Source organism: Neospora caninum, chromosome IX (assembly GCF_000208865.1).
Source record: "Neospora caninum Liverpool complete genome, chromosome IX".
In the NCBI taxonomy this organism is placed as follows: domain Eukaryota; phylum Apicomplexa; class Conoidasida; order Eucoccidiorida; family Sarcocystidae; genus Neospora; species Neospora caninum.
In genome coordinates this window covers 2,903,386-2,930,144 of record NC_018390.1, presented here as the reverse complement: position 1 = coordinate 2,930,144, position 26,759 = coordinate 2,903,386, and the positions used below count along the sequence as shown (strand labels likewise).

The following is a 26,759-nucleotide window of genomic DNA, read 5'->3' as shown; positions in this document are numbered from 1 at the left end:
AAAAGAGGCCGCGGAGACTGTCCGGAAAACGTTCTCCCTCTTCCTCACCCGACGCGCGCATCTCCCGCACGGGGGCTCCCCTCCGTCGCGCGGTTCGTTGGGTGTAGCCGCACCGCGTGTACCGTTCTTCCGGGTATCTGCGGTGGCCTCGATTGTCGAAACTTCTGCCCGCTTCCTCAGTCACTCGCTTCTCCCTGTACATGCCCGCTTCAACTAGCAGCGCGCCTTTCGCCTCTCGAAAGTGCAGTCTCATCTATTTCCTCCGCATGTGGCCATGGCGACGACTGCAGAGGGTGTGACAAGACTCAGTTTCCGCAGTCAACAACCCCCGACAAGCGCGCCTTACGTGAGTAAGGGCAAGTGAGAACCACCCGACTGCCTTGTAGGCGTTGAAACTACTTCTGCGGTGTCCGCGTCGATCAATCCCTCAACTGCCTGTCGACGCAACGCCTTCTAGTCCTCCCTGTGCGCTCTCGGTCTCTGCCGCCCTTTCGCTCGTTTGTTGCCCAGAGCCTGGTCGACTCGGTGCGCGTCTTGTCGCAGACGAATGCGCAGCGAGAGAACCGTTCCCTCGTTTCTGTCAGCAAACGGCGGATCAAACGAGAAGTGCGGGGCGGTTCCCGAAGTGAACTGAAAGCGCTTCTGGATTCTTTCCGGAAAAGAAATGCGGCGCCTCGTCTCTGCATGCCGCCCCGCGAAAGGGGGCTTCCTGCCTCTGTCTGCTCTGGCAAGTCTTCCTCGAGAAAGGCAACCGTTCCTTTGCTGGAGACCTTCCTCGCTTGCCTCTTCCCGCGCTCTGGGGCGCATCGGACCAGGAGACGAGGATCGACGGCGCACCCCGAGCTTGTGTGTGGAGTCCTTTTCCCGTGGACCGTTCCCCTCCCTGCCGTCTCTGCCGTCGCTGTCATCACGAGGAGATGTCTCTTCTGGGAAGAAAACAAGAGCGTCCCTTGGCAGCTCCCGTCTCTCCACGTCCGTTCCCGCCTCTGCGTGCGCCTCGTCTGTTCCGCGCTCTGTGAGGATCCCGCCAAAACCCTCGTCAGCCAATGACTTCCGGTACAGCGCACAACCTTCCGGCGCTTTGCCGCTCTCTTCTCTTTGTTCCGCCCTTCCTCCGCCTTCCAGCTCCAACCGTGCCCAACGCCGCTGCGGTGTTTCTCTGCCGCAGGGACAGGGAAAGCGCGTGGCGCTTCTGAGACGCGGAAACGCTCAGCCAAGCATCCGCATCGTCGCCAAAGATCACACTTTGTTTTCTTCAGCTGGCGCCCACGATGTGTCCGAGCAACAGGGGAACACTAGACGAGCGCGGCGAGGAGGGACAGGCCGTGAGTCATCACTTTTCCCCCAATCGACCGGCGTTGCGCTCTCTTCTTCGTCTCTCCCTCGACAGCGGCAACCCTGCACTTCCCCCTCATCCGAGCCGTCACACACGAGTCGGCCGTGCGGGTTCCCCCCTTCGTCCTCTCCTTCCTTTTCTTTCTTTTCTTCTTCCACGCGTTCTCCTTCACGTGAGGCGAGAAAATCGGGTAGCCGCCTCCGTGCGTTTTCTGGCAAGGAGAGTTTCTCGTGCGCCGTCGAACCGACCGTGAGAACTTCGTTGCGCGGTGGACTGCTGGGCTCGGCTGAAGATGTAACAGCGACGGAGACCCGATCTGTCTCTCCGTCTTTCCACATTGACGCCAGTTCACATCCGCAGCCACTGTCGGTTTCGGCTGCGTCTTTTCTGAAGCCTCGCGCCTCCTCTCCTTTCTTCCTTCCGCCTTCCCGCCCGTTTCAAAACGCGCTTTTGGCTCGAGACGCCGCCTCGCCATCTCCTTCAATGGAGAGAGGCCGTTCGCGTCTTCTCTCTGCTTACCCCTTTTCTTGCTCCGTCCCCACGCCTTCTTTCGCCTCTTCGTTGCCGTCGTTTGTTCCTGCTTCTGCCTCGTCCCCGCGGTTCTACGCGTCTTCTGCGCCTCCTGGTTCCTTCGCAGCCCCACCGCCTCGCCCCTCTTCGGCGCGGGCTTCGAGTGCAGCCGCACAGACTGCCTCTCTGGATGCCGCTGCCAAGGCCCTCTGTCCCCAGGAAATGGTCGAGTACCTCAACAAATACATCATCGGCCAGGCTGAAGCGAAACGAGCCGTCGCCGTCGCTCTCCGACAGCGCTGGAGACGCCGACACGTAAGCACATCCAAGCACAGAGCTATATGTGCATATTTACTGATACACCGGTGTGTATACGTATTCACGCAGAAGTACACACATGCACTCCTTCACACATACGCATGTCATATATATATATATATATATATATATATATATATGCGTGTGTATTTGGTATGCATTGTTTGATATGCATGTACCTTTATGGTATGCAAGTATGGTGAATGTACACGTGCAAAGATTGCGTGAGATTGCATACAGATGTGAAGCGTTTCTCTACACCGACGGGGCAAAAACTGAAGGCGTGTGTCTGGGGACATGTGTGGATGTGAAGACAAAGGACCACGCGCAGCATAGACGCTTTCCGCTCTCTCTTTTTCCCTCTCGCCTTCGGGGTGCGGTCTCTGTGCGGGCCGCTCGTCCAAAGCTGTTCCTGATTTTCTTGCCTTCCTGGGTGGGAAAGTGTGCGCGCTTTGTAGTCTCGGGCGTCCGTCAGGCAACCCGAAAACCGACGCAAGGATACACTGCATGCGTCTGCCTGCAAAGCTCTTTCTGGAATCTTCGGTGCGTTTGCGTACCTTCGTGAATCTGTCACGAAGAGCATGGCGACTGTTGCGAGCGAGGCAAGTCGCCCGACAGGCCTTCCTTGTTTTTTGACGGTTTCGCGCTCGTTTACTGTCGCGCGTTTCTGTCTCCTTTTCGCTGGGTGGCCCAGATTGAAGACGAGAGACTGCGAGAAGACATCACGCCGAAAAACATTCTTCTCATCGGCCCCACAGGAGTGGGAAAGACGGAAGTCGCTCGGCGGCTGGCCAAGCGCATTGACGCTCCTTTCATTAAGGTCGGTCTTTCGTGTTTCTTTCTCTCGCTTGGTCTTTCGGGAAAAAGACGGATTTGCGCTGCTCTATTCTGGAGGGCTCGGAGGACTGCTGGCCTCTGTCGCTTTCTCTTCCCTTCCGGAGCCTTCTCTTTGTTGTTTTAAACGAGAACGAGGAATCAGCAAAAATGGGCATGCGGGGAAAGCATGGCGAGGCGGGGGTCTCGGCAGTTGTTCGTGTGCGACTTTAATCTGAGAAACACCGCGAAAAACGCGAGGCAAACATTAATCCAAAAGAGAGGACACTGCGCTAGACGAAACACCCACACTTACAGAGAGAGCTGTCGATATCTGCATATACACACGTGTAGATGACAGTCCAGCGTACACAACTAGAGTCCTGGGGTAAGCATGGGCCTTCTCTTCTCTGTTTCCCCAATTCCTTCTCTGTGCGCTCGTGGAATCCCACCATTTTTGGAGGTTTCTCATCGGAAGGGTTCGTCATTCTCTCTTCTTCGTCTCGTCCGGTTCCCCTCAATTTGCCGTCGCCGTGCAGTTTTCGCCCCCGCATCAGATATGCTTTTTCTCAGGCTCTGTCCCTCCCCGGCTTTTTTCCAGGCAATGGGTGTCCTTGTTCTCTAGCTCGTTTACGCTTGTGTCAGTTGCCGAGTTCGATGCTCAGTTCTCCACACACAGGCTCAACAAATTGTTCTTCCGCTCGTCCTCTCGTTTTCTTTCGTCCACCTCTTGTGTGTTCTTCCTCATCTTGGCTCTTTTCTTTTTTCATGATTTCGTTTTCTGGGCTCAGGTGGAAGCCACGAAATTCACCGAAGTTGGGTTCCACGGGCGAGATGTGGACCAAATCATCAAGTAAGGCCTCTGATCTTGTCTCTCTTGTGTCGCTCTGTCTCATCAATTTTGGCCTTCATCATGACTCTTGTGGGGCAATTCCCCAACGCGGCGATCCCTGTATATGAATCGATCGCCCCTGTCTCTCCGTAAGCTTTTTTCTCTTTCTCCTGCTCTCTCTTTCTCTTTCTCTCTCTGAGTTTCTCGGCCTTCCTTAATCGTCCGCTCTCTCTCATTCTCTTTCTTTCACTTCTGCGTTTGCTCTTGCTGAGGGATCGTCGCGTGCGTTTGTCCCGCAACCCCGGTGCGCTGCATGTGTGTGTTTCTCTCTTCTTCCTGGGCTTCGCTCTCTCTGCGTGTTTAGATTCTCGGTTTCTTCGCTCTCTCTTTTCTCTCTTTCCAGAGATCTCGTGGAAGTGGCGGTGAAGACCCAACGCACAAAGCTGCAAGAGGCGATGCGGCCAGCCGCCGAGCACCGCGCGGAGACGAAAATCCTCGAAGCTCTTCTGGGCAAAATGCCTGTACGTCTCTGTCCACACCAGCCCACACCAGCATATCGACAAGTGCACCTTTTTCAGGCTCACCGCGAAATGTCGCGTACCTCTTGCCGTCTCTCCACCCTTGCATGCACGTGGACCCGCTACTCAGTGTTCACGAGGCTGCACATTCACCTCTGTCGCCTCGGACCGGCTCTTGCGTCAAACTCCACCACTCTCCCTGTGCAAGCGTGGTTAAGGCGGCATCGATGAGATAGACAAGGCCAAGCACACATACACCTTAGTCACGTTTTGCTGTGAAAAAATTGAAGGTCTAGCAGGATCTGTCGATCGACTTGTTTCTCGCCCCACTGTCGCCTCTTATTTCTCCGTTTAGGCTGAGGAGCACCAGCAGTGGCTGCGTCATCTCCGGTGCGGCGCACTCGACTCGCGGCGCGTGCATGTGGACTTTCCAGCGCGACCGAACGTCGGAGCGGCCTCGGGTGGCCCGGCCTTCGACGACGGGGGCCGAGACTCGAGTGAGTCGCGCAAAGCGAGAGAGACGCGAGGGAATCGAGGGCGAAGCGGGACGAAAAGGCTCGGGGACCAGGGACGAACCCGCAGGGGACGGGGAGTGGGGCCGACGCCAGGCAGAAGATGGACGTGGGAAACCAGCAGAGACACAAACAGAGAAAAGAGAGGAGGAAGGAAGGAGAGGAGGGGAGGAAGAGATCAGGGAACCGAAAAGCTAAAGATAGTGAGGCTGAGTGTCCAGGAGGAAAGAGAAGAGGGATATAAAAGAGAGGGGAAACGATTTTCTTAAAAGAGGGAGACAGGAAGCAGCGATAGGCAAGGGAAGAACTCTGAGCAACCAAGTGAGAAAGGAGAGAGGGGGCCTCGCAGAAGGCAGGACAAGGATCTGCCGTCCCCCTTTTTCTCGGGTTTCCTGCGCAGTTGTGGCAGACTTGGAGAGCATCATTCGAGACATCGACAGGCCCCGTCCCGCCTTCTTTGCAACTCGTACGTTTCAGCTTCTGGACACTTTTCCGCGTATTCCCGGGACACACTCGAGCGCACACAGAGTTACAGCCTGCATCTGCTTGTCTCTATGCATACGTACATGTCTATATATATATATATATATGTATCTGTGAAGGGAAGGAGTCGCAGATGTTGTGCTGGACTTTTTTCTGCTTGCCGCGTTCTCCGCCTCTCGCTGTCTCTGGGGATTCCTGTTTCTCCCCACGCCTCGCGTTCTCTAGGGAGTCGATGCGCTCGAGCTCTCTTTCCATATCACGGTTGTCTTTTTAGGAGAGCCGGGAGAAGACGTACGCCCGGCACGGAACTGTTTTCTCTTTTCTTTGTTTCCTCTTTCGGTTTTCACTGTGTGTCTCCGCGGTCATTTTGTGGACGCGCCGTGTGCGGTCTCTCTCTGGAGCCTTTCCTCGTCTGCGTCCCCACACGCACGTCTTTCCCTTTGCTTCTCTCTAAGACTCGGCTGTTTTCGACGCCTTTTCTCCCTTTTTGGGTTCGGTTTTTGATCGTAGGTCGAGGCCCTCGCGGCTCGGAAGCACGCAACCTGACGGTGAAGGAGGCGCGGGAGAAACTGATGCAGGCCGAGCTAGACGCCATGATCACAAAAGTAGGAAGAGCGGCTCGGGGAGACGACACACATGCACCCGAGATGGCGGGCGATGTAGATTCTCGCAGCCCAGAGCAGGCGCCGAGAAACCGTTTTCCCCATCTCTCTCTCTCTGTCTCTGCCGCTCTCAGGACCTCGTCGTTCAGAAGGCGCTCGAGGCAGTGGAACAAGAAGGCATCGTCTTCATCGATGAAATCGACAAAATCTGCAGCAAGGTACATTCTCTTCCAAAAGGGGAAACACTGCTAGCACAAGAGTGTACGCGCATACGCACACACGCAGGCGTGCATGCATGTATATATACAGATTTGCATATAGGCGTGCATGCATGCATGTAAATATGTGCTCGTGTTGCGTGCGTGCGTAGGCTTCCTAGATGAGGCAACTAGCTAAGTGACCGTGTGGAAAACTGCGTAGCGAGAGCTGCAGGGAATGTGCGTAGGTGTTGCCACATTTCCTTCTCCTGCGCAGTACCACGGCTGTAGAAAGCATAAATGTCTCCGTTCTTAGTGTCTCCGTTCTTCTTATTGCAGGGCGGGCGCAGTGGGTACAACCCCGACGCCTCGGACGAAGGCGTCCAGCGCGACTTGCTGCCTTTGATTGAAGGGACGACCGTCAGCACGCGATACGGAGATGTGAAGACGGACTACATTCTCTTCATTGCCTCGGGTGAGAGTGAACTCAACGTTGTTCTTGAAGTGTCCCGGCCCCATCACGCGCCGAAAGCCTTTCAGTCGTGCAAAGCGTCGAGACAGTGCAGAAGCGTCGCCGTCGACGAGGAGACCAGCGAGGGGGACTCAAGAGCCAGACCCGCGCGCGCGCGACTTTTTGCTTAGGCATTTTGCCGAGACGTGTCTTTTTGCTCGTTTCTGTGCTTCACTCTTTCGCCTTGGCATCTCGAGTGTCTCCTCTCTCGCGTTTTGCCTTTCCTTTTCCCTTGTCTCTGTCGATTTTCCGCTGGGTGTCTCCTCGCCTGTCTCTCGCCCCGTCCCGCAGGCGCGTTCCACTGCGTGAGGCCGAGCGAGTTGCTGGCGGAGCTGCAGGGGAGGCTTCCGATTCGAGTCACGCTCACGTCGCTGACGGAAAGCGATTTGCGAGACATTTTGACCAAGACGCAGAACAACTTGATTGAGCAAAATACAGGTAAGTCTTGTTGCTAGGCGACACAAAAAAACCGCGAAACGGACGTTTTGCCTCGGAAGTGGAAATCGGCGTCGGCACAAAGAGAGGGCCACTACACACGAGTCGTGTCCAAGGGAGAATCGCCTCACCCCACAGAGTGTCTCTGCGGTCTTCTGTGTGTCTTTTTTTCGCAACGCGCATTTGGCGTCTCTTCAGCGCTCCTGCGAACCGAGAACGTGGAGCTGCACTTCACAGAGGAGGCAGTCAACGAGATAGCCCGAGGTGCGTGTACACTGCCACGCAGCTCTCGTAAGAGGAGAGTACGCGTGAGGCTTGCAGCGGAGTTGTGGAAGAGAGAGAGAAAAGGAGATCAGGACACCCACCAGAGGGGCCGACGTAGACAGTATGCGTTGTTTCAACAACCCAATTATGGTCCGCGTCTTCGTGTCTCAAGGAAAACGGTGCGTGTATGTACACCTGGGAGCGCCTCGTCGAGAGCCGGGTGTATGTACACCTGAGCACATCCGGGCATGCGCCTTGCCAAGTCTGGGAAAAAGGACGGGAGCCCACTTTCTTCTATGCCTTTTTTCTCAGTTGCCTGCGAGGTCAACGCGAGTGTCGAGAACATCGGCGCCCGCCGTCTACACACCATCATTGAAAAGTGAGAAACAGAACTGGGAGAGTCCCCGCTTTCCTCGTTTTGTCGTCTGCCGTGCACCTGCGTGGTGGAGCTATCCACAAACCGCACGCCACGGCGTACCGGCGACAGAAACGCCGCGAAGCGAAAGAACGGAAAGCGAGGAGGGATGTGAATATCAAGGGAAAAAGGCCCAGAAAAGCGAGATCGCTGCATGTGCCCATGGAGACCAGTGAGGAATCTGACGATTTACCTTGGTACAACGTCTTTCTGCCCATCTCTTATTGGTGGTGCTTACGGGCTCCCATTACGGTGAATTTTGGCAATTACTTGATGCGGGCGTTCTCAGTCACGTTTTCTGAGGTGAAAAGGAATCCCCCTACTACACGAAGGAAAAGAGAACCAAGTACACTAAGATAAAAAAGCAGAGAGCGGTGTCTAGAAAAAGACGCAAATAAGACGAACGGAAATGCATGAACCGGCTTCTCGGGCGCGCCGTCAAATGTCACCACAAAATACCCATCGTTTCCGGGCGTTTCACTTCATTTTTCTTCATTGGCGCTTGTCTGGTTCTGTATCTGTTTCTGTATATGTCCCTCTTCCTCTCTGGTTCCTCCTGTACTTTCCCACGTGGATTTAGTATCCACGTGTTCCTTTTCTGGCTTCCTATGTGTCACCATTTTGTTCTTTTCTGCAGAATCATGGAAGACATCAACTACGCAGCGCCGTCGATGGCTCCTGGAACGCGGTAAGGCGTGTTCTCCCGATTTTCTGGCGCGTCGTTCTCTTCCCTTTTTTCAGTTCTTCGGCTGTCCCTGCAGTCTGTCTCCTTGGACTCTTCTCGGCTCATTTCTCCTTTTCGGGTTCTTTCCTGGTTCCTCGCTTTCTTCCCCCGTATCCTCAGTTTCCTTCGCCCCTTACCAGTGTCTGTACGTTACTTTCTTACGGCCTCTAGGCTTCTGTGCTTATATATATATATATATATATATATATATGTTGGCATGGATAGATACGTTTGCGCCTGTTCAGTTTCAGAGGTATCGGTAGACGCCGTAGACATGTGTGGTTTGCGCTGCTATGTCGCTTTCTCGTCCCCAGGTTTCTGCTCGGATGTTTCTTCTTGCTTCGCTTCTCGCATTTGTGTCTCTCAGAGTGGAAATTGACCTGGAACGTGTGCGGAGTAGCGTGAGCTCGCTCCTCACCAAGATGGACTACACGCGGTTCGTGCTGTGATCTTGCGCTTCCTTTTTTCCGGACACGCGCCTTGGCGCTTTGGCATCCGCTTTGCATTTCTCGCTCTTGCTCCACGAAAAAAGTTGCGCAAGTGAAAGCGCGTGAAGCTTCGCCCTACGCTGAGAGCGAGAAGGCACGCACATACTGGCTATTTCGAGGCGACCCCGAACCCTCGACAGCACGAGAGCGGCAGGAAGGCAAAGAAGTGGATCTAAATCCTCTTTTGTGATTCCTATACAGACGATAAACGTGGACCGGAGATGTCCGTATTTCACCGTGCACAGGGATATAAATATATCTGGTCATGTCGAAAGACGCATGCACCGATTCCGCCACTTCAGACACAACTTATGAAGCGATATGTCTGCGTGGTTGTGTGGGACGGTTGGAAACACATCCAAGTTCTACAGACATATGTATATAAATAGCTGCATGCATATATATATATATATATATATATAAATGCATATGTGAATATGTATGTATATATATATATATATGTAAACGCCTCATGTGTAAAATGGTCTGTTGTGCATCTTTGTTTCGGGTTTCTTGGACACAGATGTCCTTGAATCTGTTTCTTGAGTCGTTAGTGGAGGCCGTCCTGCGTCGATGTCGGATTCGCCGATGCTCTCGACACCTGCAGCACGGCCGCCACGGTGGAAGCTGAGAGACGACAGGCGGTTGTCTCCCGGCGTTTTCCGTAGAAGAAAGAGAAGTGAAAAAGGGAGATCCACATGTCTGGCGTTGCTTGATGACACGCATGCAGTGGCTTCGGAGATCGCCCAGACGCGCTGTGTGCTTGAAGCTTCCGCGAGTCTCAGACCTTTTTCCCTCACTCCTCTCTGTTTTGCCACACGAGTGTAGTCACAAACCTCTGTACACACTCAGGGAGGCATGCTTGTAGATGCTTATATTCATACAAACACGCATGTGTGTATGAATATTTGTATTGGTTTTATCAAGTGTGGTCCCGTAGGGCCACCTGCTTCGTCTGACCTCTCTACGTAGGAGGCATGGGAGCATGTATTCTTGTTAACGTCTTTTTCAAGGCAGTTCCCCCGTTCGTCTTTTTCCTGGCTTCTTCGGAAGACTCTGTTTTTCTCGTTTGCTTGCGTGTTCTGTGCGGTTTTCACTTGTATGTGGTTTGCCGGCGTCTTGCTGCGTTCCGGCATTCCGCTTTCACCTCCTCCATGTTCGGCTGAGGCCCAAGACGCTTCGGAAAAGTAAAGCACCATTTCCAGGGAACTCGTTTCAGCTCCTCGTCTCCAAGACATACGGCGCGTGAACGAAAATGTCGGCAAAAAATACAAGCGCCACAGAAGTAGCAAAGAGGAAAACGAATCGAAGCCCGCGAAAAGACAGGGAATACCTCGCAGATAGCTTGGTGGCACACAACCTGGGAAGGAGGAAACTCTATCGGCTACAAAGTTCACATCTAGGTGTTTCATATTTGCTGTCTCAGATGCCGAACGCATGCACCTACACATTTGTATACATGTGCATGTATACAAGTGTGTATGCATGAAATTGACGAGTGTCCGGTGAAAAGTAGAGGCGCAAAAGAGCCTACACATCGATCGAGAGTGAGGCCTGGACTGCGTAAGGGAAAAATTGAAAAGGCATTGCGCTAGAGTGCCTGGCACTAGCAGCGTAGAACACAGTGGGGTCATGCAGATAGTGAACGAGCGTGGATTTGTTGACAACGCGTGAGATTCGAGGCGAGTATTCGGCATCCTTTCTCACTCCCAGAAGTCCAGGGAGCCGAGCTATCGAGGGATTCGCAAAAGAAAAACGACGCGAAAAGTTCGCGTGGCTGTTGCACCGGCGGACCCGACGAACGCCTCTCTCTGGCGGGCACGCCTTGAACGTAATCGAAGTGGAGTCGCCTTGATGTAGTAGGCTATTGAAATCCAACGCGTTTAGCTGTCTTAAGTCGAGTCCACTGCAGGGTGGCGGTGCTCTGCAGCCAGAAAGAACCTGGTTTTCTGTATCTCATAGACGGGAGTCATATGCAGTATCCTTTTCTTTGAGCAAAATGAAGGACAGAAATCTTGTTTTCGCGACAGGCGCAAGGCGCCGGCACCGTTCAAATCGAGAGTCCGGCGTTGTGGAAATCTTTTTCTAAAAAAGACAAGACTCGATGGACCCGCACCGCGAGACAGAGAAAGGTCGGAAACCAGATGTCAGAGAGCCGGGAAACTTTGCGGGTTCCAGGGAGAAAAGATACCGCAGAAAAAAAGCAAAGACGCGAAATAGAAAACCGAAACAACCGATCAAAGGAGAAGCAAGACAGCGAAAACGGAGCACTAAAGCAGCGACGAAGACGCGAAACACAAGGCGAGCGACTCGACCTAGAGAGAGGGAGACGGTGGAAAAGAAGACGTAAGAAAGGAACTCAGGGGAGCGGGGAAACAAACAGGAAAGGAAAGGAAAAAGGCAGAAAGCATGCGAGACAGGAGTAAGATGACGAACGAAAAGAGTGGAAAACACTCTACCGGTGCAGAGGGCGAAAGAAGGCGGAAGAACTACGGGAAGACGGGACCAGGGAAAACGAGGAAACAGGAATGGCAGCAGGGGGCCCCGCGGTGAAGAAGAGAGGAAAGGCAACGAGGAAGAGAACAAAAAGCGAGAAAAAGATTTGGTCAAGACGCGGAGATGCCATCCCCCAAAAAATGTGGTTCCACCAAACACCGGAGAAGGCAGAGGGCCGACGAAAACGAGTTCCCAATCTGTTTGACTCCTCGCCCCTTTTCCTTAGGCTCCTTCTCCATCTCATCTTTCTTCTTTGCACGCCTTCTTTTCCGCTCCTTCCCTTGCCTTCATCTCGATTTCTTTTTCCTCGTCTCTTCCTCTCTGACTGACCACTGCCGACACATCTCTTTGTTCCGCCTCTCTGAGTCCCCTCCCACGTGAAATCTAAGAGTTTTCTCTTTCTCCTCCGCTCGTCGAATTCTCATCTTTCCATCGGAAATCGGTTTCCAAACACCCGCTGTCCTGGCCCCTCTCTGTCTAGCTCCCCTGCGCCGAGCGCCGCTTTTCGCGCATCACGCCGTTCCTCCGTCGCACTCTGGTCCAGTTACACCTCTTCTTTCGACTTCAAGGTCCTTTCTCCCGTTTCCTCTTGTTCTCTCTGTCTCCCATTGTTTCCTCCCGCCTCTGCAAAGGTTCACTCCAGAAACGCCAGTTGGCCCCCGCTCCCGACGGCATCCCGTTTCCTCACCGCCGATGTGTAACTTGCATGCATGCATGCATACATACATACATACCTACATACAAAGATACATATATTTACATACATATATATAGATAGATACGCATATATAAATGTAATGAAATAGAATTGGCATGTGTGTATTTGTGGCTCTTGTTTCTGGGACCACGAAGAAAAAACATCGCTTTTGTTCTCTCATTTTCTCCGTTTCGATTTTGTTTTCTGCCCAGTCGACCGGGCACGACGCCGTAGCTTTGTGCCGTCCGGGAACTGAAGGGATGCGCTTGCACTGGCTACCCTCTGTGGCCGAAACAAAAGGCAGAGCATCTTTCTCATGGAAGCAAGAGACTGCATCCAAGCATCCAATACTGAAGTATATAGAAGGATATGCATATATGCATGTATTTACACAGGTCTTCATAGATTCGCGGAGACGCTACTTAACGCGAGAGACATCTCATATATATATATATATATATATATATATATACGCATAGATGTTTATATATATATATAAGGTTTACATGAATATACATGAAGAGTTGACGAAGCGGAGCCACCCACCCATAGACACATGTGGATACATCGATGTATGTACACGCCGCGAGACAAACATCTCTACATATATATAAATATATAAATATATATTTATTTATTTAGGTATGAACTTGTGGTCATCGGATCAGGTTGCCGTTTTCGAGGGTCTTCACCGGACCGTGTGTGGAGGCCGCGACGTGCGTGTGTCTTTCCGTCCGGCGCGATCGCTTCGTCCCTCACATCTGCGTCTTGTTTCGTTTCTTTCCCTCTCTGTCTTTCCCGCTTCTTTTTCTAGGACAGTCGGAGTTGATACTCTCCGTTCTGCGTGATGTATCGGACCCAGGGCAGTGCTTGGTATCCGCTTTTTTCGATGATTTTCAGGTATCTGACGGTGATTCCGCTGACGGTGAAGTACGGGATTTCGAATTTGACGTTGATCGGCTTCTTCAAGTACGCGTCGCGGGTTTCGACGCCGACGGACGGCAAACCGAACGTCGCCGTCATGACAAAGTCGCGCTGTCCCTGGAACTGCTTGATGAACCACACCATCATGTCTTTCTCGGGGAGGTACTTGACAGTCCCGATGGACGTTTTGAAGTGGGGCGAATCTGCGTCGGGCGGGACGGGGACGTGGATCTCGACGCCGCTCGCGACGGAGCGACTCTTGAACTGCGACCGCGCTTTGATCATGTACTCGATCCGCGTGGCCGACCGGCCAGTGTCGACGACTGCGTCAATCCAGATCAGCGGTTTGACTTGCGTGTTGAGACGGTAGCTCATGAGTTCGAACTCGCCGTCGGGAGGGATGAAGGAGATGGTGCGGTCGTTCTCGAAGCGAGCGAGGCGCACGCACTGGTGAAACTTGATGTCTTCCATTTCGATCGCCTTCCCCTTGGACACGCTCCGGCCTGATGTCTCGAGCAGGAGTTTGTCGTTCAGACCCAGCTTCAGCTCGGGCATTCCCGAAAGGAAACTCTTCATTTTCAGAGTGCCCAGGATCTCCGAGCGCAACACCGTCCCGTTCGACGACACAAGCAGACTGAGCTTCTCGACGACGTCCAGGAAGACCTCGTTCTTCTTGTGGAAGATACCCTCCGAACGCCAGGACACGGCGTTCGTGATAGCTGTCGGCGGCCGCAGCGCGTCGACTGAAAGCTGGTGAGCCTCGTTCTTGATGAACTCGCGAAGCACTTTCACCTCCGTGCTCTGCGGGAAGCCGTTGTCCATGACCTCGTCCAGGAGTTCGTAGGTGATGACGAAGTTGTCGCGAATGCTCTCCTCCTCGAGGGCCTTGAAATACTCTTGGAGAACCTCCGACAACTTGTACAGGAACGAGAGGAGCATCACCGCGTTCGAGTTCCGCTTCGTCACGGCCAACAGATACACGTTGCTGTACTGGATCCACGCGTAAGTCACCCCGTCCTCAAAGAAGATCGGTTTAATCAACAGCGGATCGTCCAACTCCACGACGTTCTGCTGGAAACGCTCCGCCGCGGATGCCAGAGACACGTCCCCCCGATAGTCCCGGCTGATGATCACCTTCCCTTTCAAATCCAAAATAAAGACCGCGGAGGCACCCGCCATCTTGCCGAAAAGCGGACGCGATGGCGAAAAGGGGGAGAAACGACGAACCGTGGGAGGGAAGATGCAGGGAAGAGGAAAGACAGAAGCGGAAGAGGAGCGGAACGGCGCCGCGACGCGACTTGAACTTGACGCGGGAGAGAATCTACAGGGATGGGCAGAGAGAAGGTGGGGAAGGTCAAAGGAAGTCGACGGAAAGCGAAAGGCGAAACACACGCACGTTCTGAGAGGACGAGAGAGAAAAAAAAGCGAAGAGACACGTGAGAGAGACGCAGGAACGGTTAGGAGACGGGAAGGAGAGGCGAAAACACAGGAGAGAGGAGAAAACGCAAGACGGGGACAGAAGAGACGGACCGGAGAGCGCGCGTTACAAAAGAACGGGAAACGGCGGGCGCATGCACCTGCTGCAGATCCCAGTCTGCCTTCCCGTGGGCCTTCGACGAGTTCCGGCCGACAAACACATGCGCGCCGCAGGGCGGGGCACGGAATTCCGGCAGGCAAAAACAGACAGTTGCAGGAGAGCGGAAGAGATAAGACGAAAGGAACGAACCGGCAGCCGTCGTGCCGCCTCGACCGACAAACTGTACCCCGTTGATGCGCAGAACTTGAGAAACGGAAACGAATGAGGAAGGCAGCGACTTGCACGCATGCTACCCACGACAGAAGGGGAGGAGGGGGACGAACGAAAGCAGAAAAGAGAAAGGCAACGCAGTCTTCTTTAGACAGTCAGCGGTTTGCGCTTGGTCTGGTTTGAACACTTTGCCGTCGAGAAGAGACGGAAGCGCAGAACGACGGGAAGACGAAGGGATGTGAGGTCCGAGCGACGCGACGGAGAAAGAAGGGACGACAGAGGGAACAGTGAGAGAAGACGCAGAACGGAAACGGAGGAAGAAGACAGGGTGGTTTCGCGGTTGCCCGCTCTAAGAAACACCAACGTGACTCCGAAGCAAAGACAAGACAGCTAAAAGGTCACTCGCCCCATGTACACAGAAGTGAGAGAGAAAGACGCGTGCGGGGGAAGAGACGGAAATGAGAAGCTTGTACCGAGGCCTAACAATCGGGCACGGGCATTCCTGGTCCAAAAAGGAGAAACACAGGCGTCGAGACTGTCCAGGCCGCCTGATTCTCTCGCGCTTCTCACACGGCAGCCTAAGTGTGATGCCTTCGAGATGACTTCTCTGGAAGAGCACGTGGCAAGATCTGAGACAGTCTGGAAAGAAGCGCTACACAGTCAGAGGTTGTTCGCTCTTTTCCCAAGCCAAGAAGAACAGACAGCTGGGCCACCGGCAGAATGGGCATGCTGGACAGCAAAAGAAGGCAGGGAGAGGAAGACACGAGACGGACGCGAACCAGAGAAGATCAGTTTCTCCTTTCTCGCCTTTCCTTCACTCTCCGGCGGAAATTGGAAAGTAACCCGTCGGGGAGGTGGACGAAAACCGTTAGACAACGGCATTCCGCTACTTCTTTCCACGTTATAGAGTTCCACAGCTCGATCCCGGTTTTCCATCGGCGGCCGCTTTTCCACTCCACTCCGCCCCCCTTTCTCGGCTAATAGACGGCGAGCCCAGCACAGACAAACTGGGACCACGCCTCGGCAGCGCACACTGATCAGCAAGGAACCACCGCGTGCGGTACGCGAACAGGTTTACGGATAATCGCCACAGAGGCAGACGAATGTGCTGGATTCACGCAAGTTCCACAGGCGCTTTCTCAGTCAAAAACGCCCGAGATGACAAAGCAATCTGACTAGAAACTGATCACCCTGGTCACTCCTGGTGACCGCGCGGAGACGATGGTAAAGCGACCGCCTGCCAGGAACGCCGCAGCGCTGGGCAAACCGTCTTTTCTCAAGGCTTTAGTGGCGTTGTGCGTTCCCTTTTCCTTGCTCGAAACACGCGTCTCGCTGGCTAAGCAGGACGCAGTAAAGAACACACACAAGTGAATTACCTGGCTGTCGATCCTCCGCGTGGCCTCTCCGTGTGGCAAGTTGACGCCTTTCAGGTGTCCAGACACCGCGTTTTGCGTGGCAGCGTGCGTTGGCGTTTCGATGTTCGCGTTCGTCTTTGCTGTTCATGTGCGGCATCTGTTTGACACAGAGGCGCACTGCGCCGTCAGGCTTCACTCGTGTCATCGAACCAGGGCTGGCGAACTCTGTTCAACAGCTCCGCTAAGCAGCTTTCTTGTGTCGTTTGGACCTTGTTGAACAAGGTACGCACGCGTTGTGTGTCATCGCCGCGACGTCGCAGATGCTTCCGCGTCGCTGGCACGCGCTCATTGATCAAACGAACGTCTTCTCATGTGCAGGCAGACGAAAGGTGCCCACCCTTTTGCGGCATTCCGTGTCACTTCGAAGGCATGTCGAGGAGGGAGACAGCGTGACGGCTCTGGAGTCCACACAGTAGGCAGCCTGTCTTCAGGACGCTTTTTGTCCGGTGACGTGCCTACCACCGTGATGATGGTGCGTTTCCTCATGCGGCCTGTTTTCTTTTCAACAGTCCTTGCCGTCTACTCGTCTGTCGTTCCGTCTCTCGCTCTGTCGTCCTCTCTTCCTCACGTGCTTACGTCGTGTTTTTCTTCCCGGCGCGTTGGAAAATCCGTTTTCGCTTCTCCTCTCGGTGGCCTCCTCACGACGGTCCAAAGGCGAAAGAGAGGAAAGTCTCGAGCGTCTCCGTGGGTGCCGCAGAACAGGTTGCAGTCTGACCGGAGATTGGGTTCTCCAGACGGGGAACTTCTCCAGCGTCTCCTGTCATTAATTTCGTTAACTCTGGCTCTTCCCTTGCAGGAATCGCGCTTTCCCTTGCCATCTCTGGCTTCATCAGTGTTTATACGCGACGGCAGACGACTGAGAAGTCCATGGATACCGTTCTCCTCCTCTCACGCTGGTCCTGTTTCTCATATCCCGTCTCCAAGTAGCTTGCGACATCCTTCTCTCTCCATCTGTCCTTGTCTCTGTACTCGCCTGTCAACGACCACGGTCAACGCCCCTCTATCAGTCCCTTTACTTCCTGCCTCGAAACGCGGTTTGGAACACTGTTCTGGCCGCTATTCTCATTCTTCCTGTTCGCGAGTTCCCCTGTTCGTCGCCACGTGCTATTCGTCTTCTCCCTCCTTGAGATGTCACCCTTGTTCGTGTAGCCGTTCATTCTCTGTGCTCGCGTCGCGTTCTCGCCACTGCCTTCTGCCCCGTTCCGGCGCTTCATCTTCTGCCTCTTCTGTCGCTCCGCTGTGTCGAGACAGCTTCTCGTTGTCGCTTGCGCGGGGCCGAAAGAGGGTGAGCAGCATGGCGGCATCGCCCACGTCTCGCGAATCGTCTACAGTGGCTCTGCAGTCCCCCGACTGGGGCGCAGGGGAGTGGGGTGAACCTTTCTCACCTGCTTCCTCCCGGTGCTCTTCTCCGCCAGGTTCACCTTGTTCTTCTTTTCCGTATTCTTCATTCTTCTTCCGGTCGTCGCGCCTTCCCGTCCCCCCTCAAACGCAAAAAGACGCAGAGACAAGTTCACAGGCAACGACCGCCGCTCCCTCCGGTCTTTCGTCTTTCCCCTCACGCGCTTCTCCTGACCGATCCGCGCTGGACGCCAGAGCTGTAGACCACACTGCCGAAAGCTCTTCCCAGCGATTTTCCTCGACGTCTCCCTGTCCACCGCTGTCACACCCAGAACTCGGAGGAAAGTGCAGTTTTTCCTCTCCCCGAGTGCTTCATCTCAATCAATATTCCCGGGCGCCTCCGCTGCCTATGAAATGTCTTCATTTCGATGAGGTGGATAGCACTCAGAAGTGGTGCTTAAGGAACCTCGAGAACCTGCGCAGTGTGCACGGTCTTTCTCCGTCGACGTGGGTTGCAGTGAGTGCGTCGTACCAGACCGCAGGTGTAGGTACACGCGACAGCGCGAGTCTCCAGGAAAAGAAATGGATCTCGCCTCCCAACAATGTGTCGGTCACTTACGTGATTCCCTGGCCCACTGCCCTCGCTTCGCGCCTTCTGAACTTTGCGCAGACTGCTTCAGTTGCAGTTTGCAAAGTTTTGGAAAAGTACGGCCTGCGAGGTCAAATTAAGTGGATCAACGATGTATTTGTGAACGACAGGAAAATATGTGGTGTTTTGTGTCATAATCCAGCTTTTCTGCTTCAGTCGTCGCCGCCTCCAGCTGCCGCCACGCCAGTCAGCGCGACGGCTGCTGCGTCCTCTTTCTCATCTTCGCCCCTTTCTTCTTCGATCTCTGTCTCGTCGTCTGTCTCATCGCCTTTCGCGCAAAGCGCAGGATCTCCGCCGAGCCAGTACGCCCAGTATGAACAGCCGGCCGGCGAGCGCTTCTGGGCAGTCCTCGTGGGCGTGGGAATCAACGTAGAAAAGAAGCCTGGACTCTCCGAGATGGGTATCAAGCAGGCAGCTACGTCAATAGCCGAGGAACTGGATATAGAGAGGGGAGGTGGACCGAGACACAGAGGGACTGCAGACGCACTCCTGAAAAAGACCACGCGCGGTCCCTCCAGTCTCTTTGCGGAGTCTTGCGGTCAAGAGACGGTAGGCCTTTCCTCACCTCATTCAAAGACATCTGTGAACGAGGGCGGCGTGAGGAGCAGGCAAATGGGATACGACACCAGCGCGGAGCGACAAGGCGAGACAGAGGAGGGAAAGGCAACCCCCGTGCCGTGTGGAGACTCGAGCTCGACCTCTTCGGCAAAACCGTCTTCTTCGGGTTTGGACCTTCACGAGATCCGGGCATCTCTCGACGCCTACATGTACGAGAGTTTTTCGATTCTTCAGCGAGAAGGTTTCAAAGCGCTGCGACCGTTCGTCCTCTCCCGTCTCGCGTGGCTCGGCGACTACGTGGAACTTGAAGAGGAGGGTCAGCCGCCGTCGGCGGCTTCGGGGACGCCCGACAGCGGCGTCAGCCGTGCGGAATCTTCCACAGAGGCTCCACTTCCCAGTACGTCGTGTGGAACGGGCTGTCACGGTGTGGCGGGAAGCGACGACGAGGAAGAAGAGATGTTCACCGATGTTGATGGTCTCACCCGTGGCCTGGCGGACAGCACTGCAGGACCGCACTCTCCAGCTCGTCCACAAAGTGGGGGCCATCTCGCCGGCAACGGCGGGCGACGCTTTCTCGCCACCGGCATTCTTCAGGGTATCGATGAAGACGGAGCGCTCCTTATTCGAACCGCGGACGGGAGCACGCAGAAGTTTCTCGGTGGCCATCTTGTCAGGCCGTGAAAACAGACCCTGACCTCTGCATCGAAATTGTTGGTGCAGTCTCAGCGAAACGATTGAACAGATATCTTTCCGTTTTTTTGCCGCTGAGTAGGGAGGCTTCTGGACACGGTCTCCACCGCTACCGCGGAAGTTCTCACAGGAACGCGGCTCTCGCCCCCGAGACGGTATCTGCCGGTGTAGCGTTTTTTTTTTTGTGTGTCCGCCCAAGTGGCGTTCCCTGTGTCATAGCTGCGTTGTGAGCCTGAGGGCAAGAATGTTTTTTCCGTTTCTTCGCAACTTTTCGAACCTAATCCGCTTATTCCAGGCCACCGAGATGCGCTGTAGACGCCTCAAAGGAACGTCTCGTTAGAAACTTGGAGCCTCCGTTCTACAGATCACGCAGTTCCATGCAAACACGAATTCTTTCACGTAGAATGGGGGAAGAAGAGAGGCGTGTCGTGGCTACGTTTGACTTGGAACTGCCGTCGGCAACCGCCGAGATAAAGTCAGCGGCCTGGGCAGTAAGCAAGAAAATGGGCGGGAGATCCAACAAGTCACCTCCCGTGCAAATCATTGCACTGGAATTCGTCGGTCGGTACAGCTGCACGTGCCTCTTCACGTTATCCTCTGTGGGCTCCCGTTGTGCCTCCAGATCACGGCAGCTGCAGCTGCTCCTAAGAGATACAACGATATCGCACCGGGTATCCCGGAAAAACACGTGTTGAGGTACAGTACGGCGGCTAGCCACTCAGCTGCGAGATGTGCCGTATTTATCAGGGACACAGAAATACAAGCAGCTAAACAGCTCATTTGCGAGTATTTCCTTCGGGCCGCATGCCAGCAGTGTCAATACGAAACGCATAGACGAAAAGGCCGCACTTTCCATGGCATCTAAGGAGTTCCACAGCAGCTAGCGTTTGAATACGGTTGGTATTCTAATACGTATTGTAGACGTTCCTGAGCGTATTATTTCTAACTTTCACAACACACAGGACACCAGTTCTGCTGACCTCGCTATTAGATTTTGGTAAGCGTGTTCCTTGTACTCTGGAAGCGTATGTGAGTCGTCTTGGTATATAAATGATCGCCACCAGGAGCACTCAATAAACATAAATCTGATCAAGGAATTCTCTCTCCATTCGATTAGACCAGAGTTCGTGTGGGTCGGAGAGGACAACAATCCGAAAGACAGACGCTGTCATCACCCTCCGCGAGAAGTCTCTCAGCTCCGCCCTCTTTTTTCCCCCAAGTTTTTTTCGGGATTTCACCTGTTCTAGTAGCGGCTTACGGCGGTAACTGAACAACACACCATGAAAGCCAGGCCCCCCGTTCCCCGTGGCGACGATGGTCTCAAAACCGAAATCTCTACGATTGAGGGACTGTTCCGCCACTTTCTGCCTTGCGTGGAGCGGCCGTCCAGTCCGGTTCGTGCTGAACCGCGAGCAAGCAAACGAAATATGTACATGTATATTTGGATCTACTGATAAAAGAGTGTGTTGTGATTCGTTCAGAAGCGCGCACCCTGCTTCCAGTCGGCATCCATCCACATAGAAAATTGAGATCCGCGTTTGCCTCCATCCGTTGTTCTACTTAACCTCAGAAGCTAAAAGGTTTTTCGTCGGTAGAACTCATCAGCAAGGACACACTGTGTGGTGTCAAAAGGAGTTTCGTGCATTCCTGGCGCAATACGTGTCGGCTGTGCCGGAGAAACCGCATTTCGCGTCGCAAAATCAGATCCTCTGTCCCCAGGCTATTTGAACATTCCAGTTCTTCCAGAGGCAACTGCAACTCCCCCGCCAGCATAAGTCCTTTCTTCGGCTACCGGCATTACAGCAACCGGTGCTAACTCTGGAAGTCGTAACTTTTCTGGTGCATGTGTCTGTAACTTGCGCAGGTGTGATTCCTCGCAGAAACGCGCGCATCCACCAAGATTCTCCCCGCGGTCCCGGGAATCGGGTTTATTTGCTGTTCCTATGCTAGATTGATCCGGTATTTCCACATGTACAGGTATACACATACGCACGCACAGGCATATGTACAAAGTCACGGGAAAGTCGGTACTAGCAGAGGAACAACAAAACGCAGTCTACCACGGCATCACTGAAGACACAGCAGAATGAGGGGCGCAGTGCGGAGCCGGCGATCCAAGGCACGAAGAGATCGAAAACACGAGAGGAGTTCGGAGACGCAAAAGACGCAGTATTCGCTGAAACACAAGACGATTTAGTTCTTGGGCTTCTTCTTGGGGCGCAACTGGTTGCTGTGTCCGCACTTCTTCTTTCTGCAGTTCGTGGCACGGGGGGGAAGACGAGCATAGCACTTGCGGCACACCTTCTTCTCGCAGTTGTACTTCTGGGCCAACAATGCAAGAGACGGCTCGATGATACCACCACGAAGGCGAAGAACCTACAAAAAAGGAGCGCAAAAAACTACGAGGGAAGCATATCCGTACAGCTCTTCAGCGGCACTGCCTCCACCTAGAGGAGACGCGACCGACGATAAGAGTACGAGACGCCAAAGCAAAGACAAAAGACCAAAAATGAAAGAGACTAAATACGGGTACGCTCCTGCACCTGTTCGGCAGTTCTTCCGCTAGAAATGGGCTGGAGCCACGCCCCTTCCCCTCCCCCCTCCTTCTTCGCTTTTCGTTGCAGTATTTGTCCCTTCCTCCGCAGTGCTTTTGTTTTGACCAAGTGCGAACAAGAGGGGGGAGGAAAAAGGGTATATAGCCCCCACGGCGGTCTCCCCCACCCACGGGCGGCGAGTCGGGCGATAGCACAGGAACATCAACAAAATGCGGTCTATGTATACTGGAAAGCAAATTGCCACTCGTCTAGCGCCTTTCCAGGTTTGACGCTGGGTGTATGTACATGCATTTATTTATCGGCACTCGCTGCGCCATGGGGCCCAGACGCCCCTCGAAGACCTCTCGCACCCAGCCCCTTTGCAACTGCGGCAAACGACACACAACTAGAAAACATTTTCCCCTCCGCAGAAGTGTCAGTGTTTGGTGTATTATTTTTGAGCATGATTCGCATTTTTGCGCAAGGCAGATAACCAACGCTTTCCTCCAAAAGACATGTCACCCGTTCTCCATAAAGAGCAAACATGCAAGAGAATCGACTTTCTTCCCCCACCGCCTCTTCCGTTTGCTTTCGATGAAAAACTCACCAAGTGGAGAGTGGACTCCTTCTGGATGTTGTAGTCGGAAAGAGTTCTGCCGTCCTCGAGCTGCTTGCCCGCGAAAATCAGACGCTGCTGATCAGGGGGAATTCCTTCCTTATCCTGAATTTTGGCCTTCACATTTTCGATGGTGTCCGAAGGCTCGACGTCCAAAGTGATCGTCTTGCCTGTGAGCGTCTTCACGAAAATCTGCATTTTGGCGACCAAAAGAAGAGATGAAACACGTCGAAAGAGAAGAAACAAACGGGGAGGGAAAGTTACGCTGAGCAGGTGGTAGACTGATTCCCCGCACCTGGAAACGGTCGGCCGCAGAGAAAGTGAGACAGGCGGCAGTAAAGTTTGACGAGCAAATGCTCACTATATGGAGCGTATCAAAAGAGAAATACTGTCAAACCTGCGGAATCTGACACGCCCGAGTTTGCAAACGCGGCCTTCTCTACGTCCACTTTTGGCGGCTCTTCCCGAGAAGTCCACCGAACGCCAGCGTGGCAGGAAACGCAATGTAAGCCGGCCAGAGAAAAAATACGCATGCGCAGCGAGGAGCTTGATCCCACAGTGAAAAGGAGCCCAGGAATGAGACAGCCTAAAGTGAGGAACACGAAGCAAAGAAACTTCCCCAGATATTAATTAACACTCTGCTTTTCTAGCGGTCCTGAGTACGTCCATTAACAGATACAGGAAAGGGACTATCGGCGCAGAGCGTAGATTTTGTTTTCAGTTTTTGTGATGAATGGGGAAGGAAAGAGAAGAACGGCGTAGCAAGGGCGTCTTTTTTTAGAGCTCGGAAATGATCTTGTTGCTCTCCGCTATATAAACGTGAGTGCGGTCCCCGTCAAACATCGCAGTGTCGCTTCTGTCGGCGGTGGCTGCAGCCAACAGTTGACGTAAAAGCGCGATCAATGAATAAACCTGCGATAACTGCAACAATGTGACATGCGTGCTTGCCTGCTCCGAGTCCGAACAAACTTGTCGGCATGTTCCGATGTCTTCCGTATCTGTTTTAGTGCGCTGATTTATTCCCGCAATCCTAGGATACTTTCCAATCACGAATTTTTTCTGTAGTATCGCCGGGGAAACCCGCCAGGTAGAGTCAACGGCAACACGTAAGTCCACCGTGCACCGTGGAATACAGCAGTATGCTCCAACACCGTATTCGAACGCAAGTGGTTTCTTGCATCACATTGGTTCAGCCCATGTGAGCTGTCCTGTATCAGAAACTGTCAGGTCCGCGGCTCAACGAATCTCCTTCCCCGGATTTTTATCTATCCGTCAGCTGATACTCGGCTTTAGCGAAACGAGAGAGATATGGAAGACGTTTTACTCTTGAAAAGGATCATATACGAATGATAGTGGTCTAAAGCACCCGAAGAACATGGGTTTGCATAAATCCCAGAGAGACGTACGTACGACTAGCGGCGAAAAAGCATCGCCAACGTCTTCCCCTTCGCATAGTACGTCTAAGGCAGGGAACCAGGAATAAGCGCCCCAGTGTCTTTTCTCTGGAGACACACGGGGTCCTGGCTTCTCGAGATTGTGTGATTGGTCCACCTATCCAACTCTTTATTTCTCCGCTTCTTCTGTGGATGCCGCTGGATTTCTAACACCGCGCTCGCTTACTACTCAGGCATCCATAAGCGAATCCAGTCGTAGCCGCTTCATGATGCAAAAAACCCACCCGCCATGTCTCTCTTTACGGACAATTCGTTGGAATTCACATGCAGTTCCGTGCAATACCTGCCACATACGAAACATCAGACTCGAAAACAGACATATGACCCTATCGTCTTCACAAGCGTGCTGGCGCAAGAATGTTAAGATCTTTACGGCAGTAAATTCGTGCCTCTGATAGACGCTTGACACACGATACAGCAAAAACGCGGCACCGTGCTTGTAGGGAAGCCCCGTGCTTCGCCACGGCCCTTTCTTTCCTCCTCCAAGGTGTGTCGTTCGCGGCGAATGCCAAAGTGATGAATCTGCTGCGTGCACTTTTGCAATTCATGCACTCTCCGTTCTTGCTACTTGACGAAGACCCGCCACACCTCACTAAGGACAAAGTGGCGAAGACGTTTGTGTTACGCTGATACATGCATTCAGTGAATACTGTGCAGGAGGGAAACTGGTAAACATAACTGCACAGAGTGCGGGTTTAGTTCGCAGAATCCGGACACCTGGCTGTGCTACTTGTTGCAGTGACAACGCACCAAGCGGGATACACAAACACAGTCAACGGTTCACCGCAACGTGGGCAATCCCGTTTTACAGGGGAATGTCTCCCATGACGCTAACTAGACTTGAAGCTAAAAAGACGGAGCACGCAGCAACGAATTAAAGCGGCAACTGCTACAGGTTCGAAGGATAATGCTTATAGCCTATGACCTGTTGTTTGTGCGGGGGCCGACAGTTCGACGCTGGCAATGCTTTCGCCACTGAAAAGAGGCGCCAACCTCGGCTTTTTAGAAACCACGCAATAAAAAACAAAAAGTTAGCCGCCACCTCTTGTTTTTCCCACCTGCCCGCAACCAGCTTCAGGTGCTGGAACGCCGCAACGGCAGTATTTTTGCAGTGGACATGCTACGCACCATGCATGGACAAAAAAGTGTGACGGTCCCCTCAGTGCCTGTTTGCGTAACAAGGAGATTCAGGCGAGCCATTTCCTCACTAAAGAGGTCAGCAGTGGCTTTCGTCATCGGGTTTTGAACCTTCGAAATGAAGGAACAATCACACTGAACGACGACAGCCGGCGTTCCACGAGCCCACTCACAGATGCTGCCGTCTCCTCCCCCACAACGGAAGGGGGGGACGGTAGTTGGGGCGTTGCTGTTTAACACGATACCAACCCGCCAGACGAGCTTTATCGCAGCTCGCGAAGTAGGTGGGTCTTCTTTTCTCAGTTATTCGCAAATTCGTGGTCGTTCTATATTCCGACAACGTATCTTTAGGAAAGCCGTGTCTGCGCGGTATTTTGTTGCAGATGCTACTCGTGTTGCGTATAACTGGCGCACTCTGCTGCAGTCCGTCACTTTGCTTCCCATGTGCCCGAACTTCGCTTCAGTGGAGTCCGTAACACATCTGACCCATTTCGACGCACCGTCTTCGAGGGTTTGCAAGTGCTTTCCTTGATGGCTGGGTCAGTTGTTATTTCGGTCTGGGCCACGCGGTGGGGTTTAAATGGCCCTTTCCAAGCATCGAGAGTTTGAGCTTGATATGCACCGCTCACCTACACAAGAAGGCGCTATTAATGGGTCCGTAGATTGTGTATGCGTAGTGTGGCACATGCTGTCAAGGGGCGTTGCTCGCCTATTTTTGTATGATTTCTATGATACTGCAGCAGCCGCCACGGTACTTCAATCTGTCCCCGCCAGGTGACCCACAGCTTAGCGCGCTTCGAACAATGAGTCGAGAATGTGTCAGCCCACAGTTGCTTGGACACTGGATAGCCACTAAAGCGATGCTCACTTCAACAAAAAAAAACGCTGCATATAGACGGAAGCACTTTCCTGTGGCGTCGTTTAACGCCGCTGCGTCCGTTGCGTGCCAGTGCCAGGATGACACGTCCATTAGGCTATTGCTCAGTCACAGTAGAGAGAGGCATTATGTATGACTTCTGTCGGAGAGTAACGGTGGGTATGTTTTACTTCCAAACTCTAATGGGTCTACCCTGTCTACCTTCAGCCGGGTTAAACGCTTTTGGGAGGCGTGGCAAGTATCGAGTGTTTCTTGTGCACAGTGAGGAAAACACACAACTCTTTAAAAGGGCCGATCATAGTGAATTTCGCACTTCCACTGTCGTGCAACGGTCTTGAACATTTCAGGGAGCCGTCTCGAAAAGGTTTGCTTAAATCCCCTACATCTGAAAAGTGTCTCCGCACTTGTCTCGGAAACTTTCTTGTGTGGCCCTGTTCCCTGGGCGGGTGTCGTTCTCTACCGTGCACCCTCATTGATAGCATTTATTTCGGATCGCCGTGTCTCACTTTTCTCTCTCGGTCCCTTCACTCTCTTCCAGTCTGCTTGGTTGCTGAGCGACTTCCAAGGCAACTTCGTTGAGAGTTGGAGCAACACCCGGCTTCGACAGATAGTGGAGGCGCACTTTTCTTCTTGCTGAGGGCTAATTGTGGTCCAGAAGTAGTGATCATG

The 26,759-nt window shown here is 53.3% G+C and overlaps 4 protein-coding genes across 4 annotated transcripts; 2 read left to right on the top strand and 2 right to left on the bottom strand.

Annotated features, from left to right (window-relative positions):
* Positions 1 to 1,819: 1,819 nt before the first annotated feature.
* Positions 1,820 to 8,919, top strand: NCLIV_042030 (putative ATP-dependent heat shock protein; the record flags this gene model as incomplete). The annotated part of the gene is made up of 14 exons (XM_003881112.1): positions 1,820 to 2,161; positions 2,859 to 2,984; positions 3,769 to 3,830; positions 4,213 to 4,330; positions 4,683 to 4,824; positions 5,240 to 5,305; positions 5,833 to 5,927; positions 6,059 to 6,142; positions 6,461 to 6,596; positions 6,924 to 7,070; positions 7,266 to 7,331; positions 7,644 to 7,710; positions 8,384 to 8,434; positions 8,838 to 8,919. The coding sequence occupies 14 exons, from the start codon at positions 1,820 to 1,822 to the stop codon at positions 8,917 to 8,919; spliced, it is 1,584 nt and encodes a 527-aa protein (XP_003881161.1).
* Positions 8,920 to 12,961: 4,042 nt separating this feature from the next.
* On the bottom strand, positions 12,962 to 14,254 carry NCLIV_042020 (hypothetical protein; the record flags this gene model as incomplete). Its single annotated transcript, XM_003881111.1, has 1 exon — positions 12,962 to 14,254. One exon carries the CDS (start codon positions 14,252 to 14,254, stop codon positions 12,962 to 12,964), a length of 1,293 nt encoding a protein of 430 aa, XP_003881160.1.
* A 3,730-nt stretch (positions 14,255 to 17,984) lies between these two features.
* On the top strand, positions 17,985 to 19,463 carry NCLIV_042010 (putative biotin-[acetyl-CoA-carboxylase] ligase; the record flags this gene model as incomplete). Its single annotated transcript, XM_003881110.1, has 1 exon — positions 17,985 to 19,463. One exon carries the CDS (start codon positions 17,985 to 17,987, stop codon positions 19,461 to 19,463), a length of 1,479 nt encoding a protein of 492 aa, XP_003881159.1.
* A 2,202-nt stretch (positions 19,464 to 21,665) lies between these two features.
* Positions 21,666 to 22,820, bottom strand: NCLIV_042000 (putative ubiquitin / ribosomal protein CEP52 fusion protein; the record flags this gene model as incomplete). Its single annotated transcript, XM_003881109.1, has 2 exons — positions 21,666 to 21,848; positions 22,614 to 22,820. 2 exons carry the CDS (start codon positions 22,818 to 22,820, stop codon positions 21,666 to 21,668), a joined length of 390 nt encoding a protein of 129 aa, XP_003881158.1.
* Between the last annotated feature and the right edge of the window lie 3,939 nt (positions 22,821 to 26,759).